At 39.4% G+C, this 12,199-nt stretch overlaps 1 protein-coding gene across 1 annotated transcript in view; it reads left to right on the top strand.

Annotated features, from left to right (window-relative positions):
- Positions 1-12,199, top strand: part of znrf1 (zinc and ring finger 1) — a 53,533-nt gene that overhangs the window by 34,342 nt on the left and 6,992 nt on the right. The window contains exon 2 of the mRNA XM_085778631.1: positions 2,715-2,810. Coding sequence (XP_085634757.1) covers positions 2,715-2,810 — 96 coding nt within the window. The remainder of the gene's footprint in view (positions 1-2,714; positions 2,811-12,199) is intronic.

Below are 12,199 nucleotides of genomic sequence, written 5' to 3'. Positions count from 1 at the left end.
TTGTCCAGTGTTATAGAAGAGTGACACTAAATGGCTGGGATATTGTAGCGGGGAGTTAAAGCACATTTCTCTCTAGAACATTCAAACAGAAAAGAAAGAACAGGAAGGAGACACAAACACAGGTCAAAACAAACCAACAAACGTATCTAACACTGTCAGGAGCAGCAGCACCGCTGCCACACAGAAAAGTCCCGACAGAGAAAAAAAATCCCCTAAACCAGCTCACAAAGAAAACCCAGGAGCAAACTCCCCTGACAATGCTACTGTTCTTATACATGTAAATCTCATTATAGCACCACATGACTGTGGCACATCTGTAGGGATTCTGAGCGGATCTTCAGTCTGCTCCCAATCACACAACCATTGCTATAAAACTGTCAATAGACAGCGTTACCAGTTGCCCATCTTCACTGTCATCAGAAATATTCAAAAGATTATTATAAAAAGATGCTGATGATGTCATCAGAGGATTTGAAAACTGAGTGAGGCCTGAACAGTTTTTTCTACCAGCCTGTAACTTTGCATAATGAGTTAACACACAGTAGTTTTTCAGACTATACTCAAACACAATCTGATCTACAGGGTTTTAGAGCTTCTCTTTAACACAGAGCAGTGGAGCATGTTTTCAAAATGTCTGTGGACTTGGCTCATGTGGCCTAGTGGTTTATCTAATTATCTGTTATGTGTTGAACTAATGCAGTTAGACCTAATGGGCTCCATGCAAACAGCACAGAAGGGGACCACTGAGACAGCCATAACGTCATAAAACAATCAATGTGGTGTGTGTGTTTGTGTTTGTGTGTGTGTGTGAGAAGAGTGGATAAACACGCACAGATGAATGTTTCAAACACAAAACACAAGATCTCAGCAAATGAATAAACATTCATAATGAAAACATATTTGTCACGGAGGGAACAACAAATACTGGAGTACATATAGGATAAGTCTGTTTGTCATGTCTCATATGTCGTACTGTATACAGTATATGTACATACAGCACTGTACTGTTTGTCGTTAGTATGTTCAACAGTTTCATGGTTGATGTGAACACTGATGTCTATGTAACGTCTGTTTGAAGAGACGAAATCAGCCAGTCAGAGCTGTGTTGTGGTTGCCATATTGAAGACTTTGAAAAGACTGACAACCACTCCCATCTAATACATGTGCCAGTAAGTCACACAACTGAAACCTCTGTGACTCTGTGGTAGAGATTAGATTATTATTTTCCTTGTCCTTGCTATCCATTGTATCTTTAATACATGAGATATCATACTGTAACACTTAAAAACCAAAATGAAATGATTGATTTTATTGGAAAACACCAAGACAAAAAAGACTGTGTTTCTTATCTCATCTGAAATTATAGGGTTATGTTTTTGTTTTGTCGCTCTGTACAGTACCTCCATCCGTCAGTGAGATAGGAATGCGAATGAATGGATTTCCTTAAGTTCTGCACAAATATTCACTAGGACTTAAATATGAACTGATTTGATTTTGGTAGTCAAAGGTCAAAGGTCAAGGTCACTATGCCTTCACAATTAACATTTATGGCCATAACTCACAAATTCATACTCAAATTTATGACATGATTTAACATAAATATGTCATTAGACAAAATGACATGGTGATGTCATTTTCTACAGTAAATGGTTACTGACATCATAATGTTTCTCAAAAACACTTCAGGTCATTATTTAATGTTGTAAAGAAGCATATTGTAACTGCATTCCTTTAACTTACTTATATTGATTTAGCTCAGTCCAGCGCACACTGACCATGGAAAAAGAAGGAGGGAATCTACTCTAGAAAGACTGAAACTAACCATTTAACCACTAACGATTCAAACCTTTGAAGTATAGATGTGCTAAGAATCGACAGCTGTTCCCCAAGGTCTATAGTTAAAAATCTATATGTACAACAAATGAGCACACTGAAGTGGTAGTTATTTCCTTTCAAAAGTAAAATGTTATCACAGAGGCTTTTTACTGTGTTTACATTATATTGCTTGTGTTCATCTCAAATCATTGTGCTGACCTTTAGCCGAATGTAACTCTCTACCCCTGCTTCACTTAACGTTTGCTTTTATGAAACAGGTCTTACTGGTTCAATAGCTTCTTCTTAGAGCAGTGGGAAAATGAGTAGGGGTGTAAAAATGATTTAATGCCTCAAAGCACACCAGGCACAGAGCATTTCTCTTTAGATTTTTAGTTGATGATGGATTTTTTTCATCTGTTATAGCCAGAGTGGACCTGTTTGTAAAGTCAGCCAAGGACATAACAAAGAAATGTAAAACATCCTCAACAATAAACAGCATCTGAAATAAACAAATCACTCTATCACAGATACAGTAGATATGACAGAGCATCCACACAGTGTGTCACGGTCTGTCATTAGATGGGATCCAGGGAGCCTGAAGAAAAACAGCCACACTTAAGTGCTGATGGGTAATTTAAAATAAAGGCTTCTGGTCTTTATATCATCACCTTAGAAGACAAATGTGCACCATCATTCTATTTCATGGAGAAACACCTCTTACTGTACTTTCTTTATTCATACAACATATTTAAAAAAATAAATCATATTACATGCTGCCAACACTGGTTACTGTAAATGTGCTGCACAAACACAGATCAACATGAGGTTGTTATGTGTTTATTTCAGAAGTATGTGTATATATTTGTATATATTAATGTCTTCTCTGCTATGCTTTCCAGGATTCAAGTGTCCTGTCTGCTCCAAGTCTGTGGCGTCCAATGAGATGGAAGTTCACTTCATAATGTGTCTAAGCAAGCCTCGCCTCTCCTATAATGGTAAGGAAGCACTGCCGTTAGCTTTTCTTTGTATGACAGGAGTGCCTGATCTGGTATGTGGAAGGAAAAGTCCAGGCTCACTGCCGTACTATAAATACTGAATTGATTTTGGCTCTGGCCCTGGTCATATTTATTGGTCTTCCCAATATTGTGCCAAGTCTCCAGTTTCTGCTGCTCTGCTGATAAATATTCATGACGAGTGGCTCTACAGACTGACGCGTGTTGTTGAGCTGGTCCTACCAAAATATGATAAATATTCATAGAATGAGTTTATTCAACCTGACATGTTCAGTCATCCAGTTCTGAAAATACAAACACAGCTGAGGCTGCTAAGATCCCTAATGGCAATCAACACTTGCGTAAAGTAACATCTTTTGTTTCATGAGACGGATCCTGATTCTATCCAAGCTCATTATGTCTATGTGGGGTTTTACCATTTCTTATCAGTCAAGTGCAGCAGCAAATTACACAGTTAACTCTGAAGGAAACTAACAGTGTAGTGTTTGACTGAAATAGTCATAATCATCCATCTTTATTGCAGACACTATAACCAAACCATATCAACAACAACAAAAAAAACACACAAAAAAATGTGATAACGTTAAAATTAACTCTGGTACATTTGCCCTTTTGCAAGCCAAAAGGGCACCTATAGGAGCAGTTTGTGAGTTTTGCTATTGCTACATAGGCATCATTAGCATTAGCAGCTGTTTGCTTACAAGACATGTGCATTCAGCTTGTCTCTATCATGTCATTTCTTTCACCGAAGTTAGCATGTTAGCCAGCTAGCCCCGATCACTTTCCGATAGCGAGTCACTGTAGCAATCTGCCCTAACGACGTTGTGCTGTTTATTCGGTAAACACAGCAATGGCCAAAGCTCTTGTGACGATCCCCACCACCTGCTCCAAGAAAGAAACCCCATTCAGTGGCAGAGAAGCCAAACAAATAGCCTCTTGAAAATGGTGTGCAAGTGTCACTTGGACTAGACTGTTGAACAGATGAAAAGGCAGTCTTGACTAATAATGTTCAGAATCAGTTCTTACTTCTCCACTTCTGCACTCTATCAGGGATATAAACATGAGGCAGGAGCAGGAAAGAGCTCATCTGATGCCCCCCCCCACTGGGTGCATGCAACAAAATTAATTAAGCCTGGTTTGTTTGTGAAAGGCCAGTGTGGATGGAAAAGGACCAGAACAAAAATGCAACTATGTACAACAAACAAATAAGCAAATGTGTGTGGTGGAAGTAGTTAATATTTTTTAATCATACTACTTTTTAATGAAAACAAGTTATTCTATACCTGTTTGCCTTAGGCAGTATACCATGCTTCAGTTTCTCTATTTAGAACAAAGCTGTGTACTAGAGTTTGCATATTATCAGTGATATTTGGGGTCATGTTTTTATCACTTAACTAGATTAATCAATGGAACAATCTGCTGTAATATGTTGTATTCATTAGCATTCATGCCTCAATCCAGGTCTTATCTTCAAAGGTTCCTGAGCTGATGGAAGTGATGTTGTATTGGAAAGAAAAGAAAAGAAGTCTTTTTCTCTTTAGCACAAGCGAATGACAAAAACTCAGGGTCACAAGAAATGATGAGTTTTACATACAGTAGACATTTACTAAAACAAATAGAAGGGCCATTAGGAGTGACAGACATGGCTGAATGCCACATACAGAGGCAGCAGACTCTCATGTACTAAATATTTCATTGAGCTTTTCATTTAACTTGTTTTCAGAAAATTAACAACTTTGATGCAGCTGCAGCTGCAACAACCTTCTGAGATTGACAGGGTGATTAGTATGGGCTATCCAGTGTGAAATGAGGAACTGCTGGGCCTTTGTTTTCATTGTAACACACATTGAAATGACAGGGAATAATCTAAAATGGGAGGAAGTGGTGACCGTGGACTTATGTGTGTATATTTGTGAGGAAAAGGACCCAGATGCTGAATTGAGGAGAACATGCACTGGATGTAGTTTACATCCAATATGTTACTGCCAATGTCAGAGTTTGTAACCTGAGACTATCTCTACTCTCTACAGTATGTCACACTAAGGCTCATGAGGAACATTTCCCTCAACCTGAAACTCAAACTTCTTTTCTATTCAGCTGGAAATCAACACAGTGTGACAATAGTGACTTAAAACCAGCACCTTACTGTACGACAAAATCATTGCACAGTTAATAATCTCAATAAACTTTTAATTTTAATTCAGTGCTTTACACAATCAGAGAGGATGACAAGAAAAAATAAACAGTTTGCTATGCTAACCTTTCGACTAACTCCTCAGTAATCTCAGTTCAGAGGCTTTATATCTCAAAGAAAATTCATAAACAAGCTTCTTTATCATTCAGTGAGTTGTCTCACACAAAGTCTACCATCAATTGAAGATCAGCTTTGTCACACTGTGGTGTAGCTATGAGGTGTGTTGCAGTGTGTGTGTAGAAGCCAGGCATGTTTTATTTTATGTCATTGATTGTCTGTGTTCGGTGCTCTGTTAGTTTATCTCTCCATGTCTCTCCATGCTCTTTTCTCTGGTTAGTCAAACCACTACTTACAAGAGCCAGTATAATCAGAGTTGTTCTTTTGTGGTATTTGAGCTCAGTGATTGTGATGTGATTTGGGGAAACAGACATCAAACTGACCAAATAGATAAATAAATGATTTACTTAATTGTCCTCATTAAAACTAAATTGACCTCTCAGCAGCCATGAAAGGCTAGGCCTCATATTTCCCCGTCTTTTTTTGGTCCTTTAGTTTTGTGCTCCAGTAAACCAGAGAGGAAAAGTGGTTCATATTTATCATTATACTTTTGACTGCAGGCAGTGCCACAGCATATGAATCAAAGTGCCTACTTTTCCACAGCCATGCCAGCAGAGCTCGGAGGGAGTGATATAGGCTCTGTGGTTTTCACTTTATAACTTGGATATTACTGAAGTGACTAATGTCAACTGCAGAGGTGACTCTTACTGGAAATTTCACAACTGAGCACGAGCATGCCAGTATTTACAGGAGGCAGATTGTCTGCTCTGCAGTTGGTTGCTTAGTTGCAGAAAATGCTCATTCATTACAACTATTGGTGAAAAGTAAGGTCAGAGGTAGGAGCATGATGAATCAGAGGAAGACACATTATGACAATCAAGAATCAAATGTGGGTGCCCTGTGTTGTTGCCAGGTGTAGATGCAGCATTCATTTAAAGCTAAACTGTTGCTCCCTGTTTGTAATTGTTGAGTCTGTTCAGTGCAGCCTGATAGTCTCAGTTTAAAAGTGAATGAACATCCAGCCGTTCTAAAAGCCATATGGTCACAACACAAATGGATGGTAAAAGTTGGTGCTGACTTACCCAACAAGTTGTAATGTCATTTGTCATAGCCTCATGTTTATTGTTATCCGGTGTCCATACTAATATAATAATAATAATAATAATAATAATAATAATACTGCTGAAGACACTGTCTAGCTTCCAGTCTACTGTGTATTTCCTAAAGCAGGCTTCTGTTTTAATTCTGCTGCTGCTCCTGCTTGACTGACAGTTATTGACAGCTACTTGTTTTGCTATAGACATGTGCATGTATATCTGACCAGGAGCCTAAAGGTCACCTTATAGGAAGGAGTCTGTGTGTGTGTCTACACAGTGTGGGCACTAGTGTTGTCTTTGTGTTGATAATAATAACATAACCACAGGGCCAGTTCAGTAAAAACTAATGTAAGTTTCAAGCCTGCAGCTAAACACAGACTGTGGAGGGAAGATTGAATGACAGAGACAGGGAGAGTGCAACTGTCTTAAAGAAGATGGGATCCAGAGTGATGGAGTACCCTGATGGCTGATAACGGATGAGAGGAGAGAGGGTAAAAGGAGAAAGGCTCCCATAATTCCTCTGTTTTTTTTCTCCAGCTCTCTCTGTCTTGTCACTCTTTATTTCCAGCAAATTACTCTCTCTCGTTCTCCCTCCGTCCCTCTTTCCTCTGTGAGTCCGTCTGTCCGAGCGCCTCTGTTCCCGCTGTGTAATCTCTCTGTAATTTCTCTTTGTCTTTTTTCCCTCCCTCTTCCTATATCTCTCATTCTCTCTGTTCTCTTGGATTTTTTAGACTCACAAAACAGGCCAGGCTGCGGCTTATCTCGATTCCCAGCATGCTCAGGCGTCTATTGTCAATCACCTGGTTCTACTGACTGTTGCACATCAACACATCTCTGAGCAAGGCCATTACACCTACTCACATTTGCTCAACAATAGATGTCAGCCTGGAGCGGATGAATTAGTCTGCAGACTTTTCTGCTCTATTTATACTGACACTGATTATTAAATCATTGCTAGTTCATAACTGGTTTTTAATTATTATTGCTCAACTGTCTTGTACAGTAAATTCTAAAATGTATTATGTATCATGCATGTTCCGTATGTAGCTTTGTAGCATTTACAGGGAGAATAAAAGAAGAAGAAATGACATTTCCAAGCAGTGCTGTCAGAATCCAATGCAGACTACAGGTTTTCACATTTCTACTCTTGTGGGATCTGGAACCAATATTCTGTTCTTATCTATAAAACAGACTAACCTGGTCCTGAAAGGCCCACTGGCCCCATGCTTGCAGGGCTGCAGGTTCATCTCTGGACATCATATTTATGTTGGTCTTTCACAGGTCTGTTTCAGATTTGATTCATAATACTGTCTAAGATTTTTCTGGATTTCATTTACTTATTTATTTAATTGGAACAATGCACATTAATCAGCATTACTGCATTAAACATTAATGTAAATGTGCCAGACTTAGCACAAATGCTAAATTTCATCCGTAGTCCCAAGGCAGGTACCTACACAACACAGACATGGTAAGGCTTTAAAACCTCATAACTTCTAATCATACAATAGACAATTACAAAACAAGACACAGGCAGACAAAATCAAAACAAATAATATTATAACAAAAATATTTTAACCCACAGTTAAAAATGTAAAAGATCAATGGACCAAAAGCCCCCAGGAACTGAATTGTAGTATCTGCTAACAGAACAAGCACACTGTACTGTAGCTACAGTGCACAGAGTTTGAAACATGTTGACTTGTAACTTTCAGGAGAATAGTATTTGCATCTTCCCATAAATTGGTCTTCATTTTCTGAACTGCTTATGTGAAATTTATTTTAATGAAAGGGAATATGAATATTTTAACAGCGCTGCCTCACAGCTGAAGTGTGGATCAGAGCAAAGGTGTGAAACTATTTCTAAAACTTTGGGTGTTTCAGTGTTTAGTTTGAGGACTCTTTGCTAGATTCTGCACAACCAGGCAAGAAGGGCGTCTTGATCAGGGAGGTCCTCTCAGCAGCTCCACATCAATCAGGCCTTTATAGGAGACCGGCTCGACAGATGCCACTTTGAGCCTGCTGGAGCCAACAGCCTTTAATAGGAAAAATATTCTCTGGTCTGATGAGGCAAAAACTCTGAAATCCTTGAAAATAACTCCAAACTGTGTGTCTGTCAAACACCAGACACTGCTCATCACCTAGCAAGCACCATCCTGGTGGTGTCAGCATCATCATCATATTAGAGGGCTTTCTCAGCTGCATGGACATGGGGACTGGTCAGAGAAGGGAATATGTCTGTACTGTTGCCACTGCTGTAACACATGTTAGAATTGAATTCCATTAAGTTTCATGGTGTCACAGCACATCTATTAAAGCCACACTACGTAGTTTTTCGACCTTAAAATAATGTATCTAAACTCATTGAAGTGGTACAAAAATGGTTAATAGGATGAATGGTGCCGGAGGGGGGGGGGGGCAGAAACAGTAGCAGACAGTTGCTCTTCTCAACCAGAGTACCAGTACCGTGAATCCTACATGTGGCTTTAAGCTTTGAGATGCTAAGAGGCTGTCCTGACAGTTTCACTGTGCATACCAACAATGACTAGGTGAAAAACATGTGACAAATCTTTGCTGCCTAGTGCCTACAGTGAAATCAGAGTGCAGAGTTACAGATTGCAGCTTTCATTTCTTGCATCAATCTAAATGTAGTAAATGAAATGGGAACACAGGAAGCAAATGTGTAATTTGTGTCTCTGTTTGTCTGCACTGTACGTGTGCATGTGCTGTGCATGAGTTAGTGTGACGCAGGTGAGGGTTGTTGGTAGCACACCGAGTCCACGTGAGCTGACCACTGGATCTTTTCTGGGCTTTGACTTTGCATGATGATATTTTAATGCCTCTCACTAAATATAGCCCCTTGCACAGAGTGGGGCTGGGGTTGGTCAGATACAGACATAGAAATCAGGAGGGTGGCATGGAGACATAAGTGAAAGTGTGATTGTGCAGTTTACCTCTTGCAGCTCAGGTCATTGGAGGACACAAAAGAAAGAGGAAATTTAGTGCTGTAATTCAGAGAAGCAATAACTGATGGGAAGGTGCTGGATGCCAAATGTCTGTTGGCAAGTCACTAGCCAGGAGAGACAGCTGAAAGTCAGGAGGAAGCAGAGGCAGGTGAGAAGACAGCTAATGATGCAGAGACCTGGGAGAGCCGGCGAAACCTCGCATTCCATTTCCTCATTGTCTGTTCACACTGTCTCATTTGTTACATAGTTCATTTGTCATGACATTAGTCTGGTTCATTTTATTTTGATACCATCCATAATCCTCATATTTGTTCCTTGGCACTGATTCTGTTTCTACCCACTTCTTATTCTCAGATTTTTTTTCTTGGAGTCTCTTGGATTTTCTGTCAATAAATTTCAGTTTGGGTTATTGTTATGGTTACAGTATCTGCTACTGGACAGGGCAGTAAAGATGGGATACCTTTTTCCTTTTTAGATAATACAATTATGATAGCCTAGAAATCTAGACGCACCCTAGCGGCAGCAAAAATATTTGCTCCGTAGTGATATAGTCTGGCTTGTCAGGCTACAATTATGAAGCAATTGCCATCAAAAGTTCATGACATCTATAAGACAGTGTTTCCAAAATCACTTATCATCAGCCACTATACAGTCACTCAGTATTCACTAGTTAGCCTTAAATAGGCATTTTAGAAGCACATCCTGAATCATCAGAATTTTGTGTCTTCAATAAGTCATGTTACTATTAAAGCAGAAGTAAGTGATATATTTGTGTTAATATAAGTCTTAAATAGTTATATCTTCCGACAGCAATCACTTACATAGAGTGTTTGGACTGAAACACGGGTCTGTCAGTCCCTCTGCTCTGCTCTGAGCCCAGGAGAAAACATTTATCGTATCCTACAGTTTTTATCCAATGAGGAGAGAGAACGGCATGCAGGGCTGTGTGTGCAGCCAAGGGACGCCGTGAATGTGGTGACATAGCGACGAGGACTGTTATGGTGCGTTCAAGGAAACTCGTATTTTTCCGACCGTGAAGTGGTACCAGTTCGATCTGGTACGAGTTCACGGGTCAGAAGTTACGAGTGGCCGTTATAGTGACTTTCACCGGTAAAACAGGTCGGAGAAACACGAGTGGGTTGCCTGAAACGCTACAAAGTCGTAAGTTGTGACTTGAAGCTGTAATTTACGATTTCAAAAGCCTGCCTGGAACGCAGCATTAGCGAAAACGACCGGACCACTTACTTCTGCTTTAATTCAGCTTTTATATATATATATATAAAAAAAATCCGATCAGGAAGTAATCAGGCTGTAATTTTCCAAAGCTGGCTCTGAATTAGTTTGTAGTAGTAGTTAGTAAGTTGTGATTTTGTTTTGGCAATTTGAGTCTTTTTTTCTTTCTTTTGATGCATCATTATGAAACACAATCCATGAACCAAACTACTTCAATCTGCTTGGCGATTGTAGATATTCAATTTGAACAGGTTATAACAGATTTGAGATTTTTTATCTTATCCTATGTTCAAATGAAAGCTTGAATTTTGATTAAAAAGTGACAGAAAGTAGTGCTCACACCACTGACATGCTGCTGTTCTTCAGCTGTGGGGTTTTTGAGAACACAAAACACACTCAAAACTAGAGACAAATCCAATAAAATGACAAGAGTTATCAAGAAGTGATTGTGAACATAGACTCACAGTGACGAGTGGAATGAGATTGTTTTCCATGCCCTACACACATGCTATAATGCTTGATATTTAGTCTGTTCCTTTGTAGCTGTATTGTAGGAGCTAGCAGCTGATGTTAACGTTAGTCAGTCTGTCCATCTTTCCAATCTTCTTTCTAGCTCAACTACAACCAGATTGATCTGTGCTCATGGTCCTCAGAGGATCAACCTTGGTGACTTTGTTGACCCACTGAGCTGTCTTCAGGTCTAATAGATTCCTATAAAACTCACTGATCATGAAACCTTGATCACAGCTTTAAATTCACTCAACAGTGTCAAAGCTGCAGGACAAAATTACCAACTACCAAGGGACATATGATATATGTTTTTATATAGTTCAGAGGACTTTTCACAAACCTTCTAAAAAGAATATTACTCACCTCAGCACTTTTAGACACCACCAGCATCATGACACCACATGCACATCTTTAAACATTAGTCTGTAGTGTAGGACAGTATATTAAGTATGTTACCTTCTGTACTGTAATGACCTTGTGTCAGCTCTGCCAAACTGGATTTCACATCACATGTTCAAACATAATCATCAAATTAATCACCATCATCCGTGAAATAATGATGGTGATTTTGATGGAGGTTGGCCAAACTGGGGGTTACCCTCTCCACTTTGTGATAACTTGATGACCTCTTTAAAAAAACAAAACATTTTACAGGTGAAAGAAACAAGATTGAACAAACCTCTTCACTTGATTATTCAAGCTTGGATCAGATGTTGGCTTTAGATTTAATGCACTCTGCACTCGCTGTCAAACACTCAGAGTCACATCACTTAAACTATGCAGACTTTTGAGGATCTGATTAATGTGAGTGTTTCCTGGTTGGATTTATATGGAAAGGCAATTTGAGGAAGAGGAGGAGGAGGAGGAGGAGGAGGAGAGAAAGAGGAGGAGAGCTGCTGTATTGCGTAAGTCTGTGTACATCCCTGTGATTTAACCACAAGGTCTTTGTAGGAAGAAGAGAAGCTGGCTATCCTTCCATCTATCCATGCACCCACCTATGTACTGTCCAAAAGTTGTTTGTTCCGCAGCTCATTATGGTAACCATGACAACCAAGGTCCATTATGTGTGGCACTGTAGGTGGGGTATCACAGGAAACACTCATGTGGATTGTATGAAAGAATAAAAAAATGACCCATGTGGTTGTTGAGGTTGGAGGACTTATTGGTACTTTCCTGGCTTTGTCATTCTCAAAACTCTTTGTTCCCAGAACAATTCATCATCTTTTCTACATGTTGTAGTAGACAAGTCCTAAAAGGGCCATATATGATTGTCAATGATCAATACAGAACATTTGGTTTTGTTTCATAACCCAT

The sequence above is a fragment of the Trachurus japonicus genome, chromosome 6, assembly GCF_045865225.1.
Source record: "Trachurus japonicus isolate A0001 chromosome 6, Traja_1.0".
NCBI lineage: Eukaryota > Metazoa > Chordata > Actinopteri > Carangiformes > Carangidae > Trachurus > Trachurus japonicus.
Note: the sequence above shows the minus strand (reverse complement) of the source record. Positions and strands in the feature narration are given on the sequence as shown.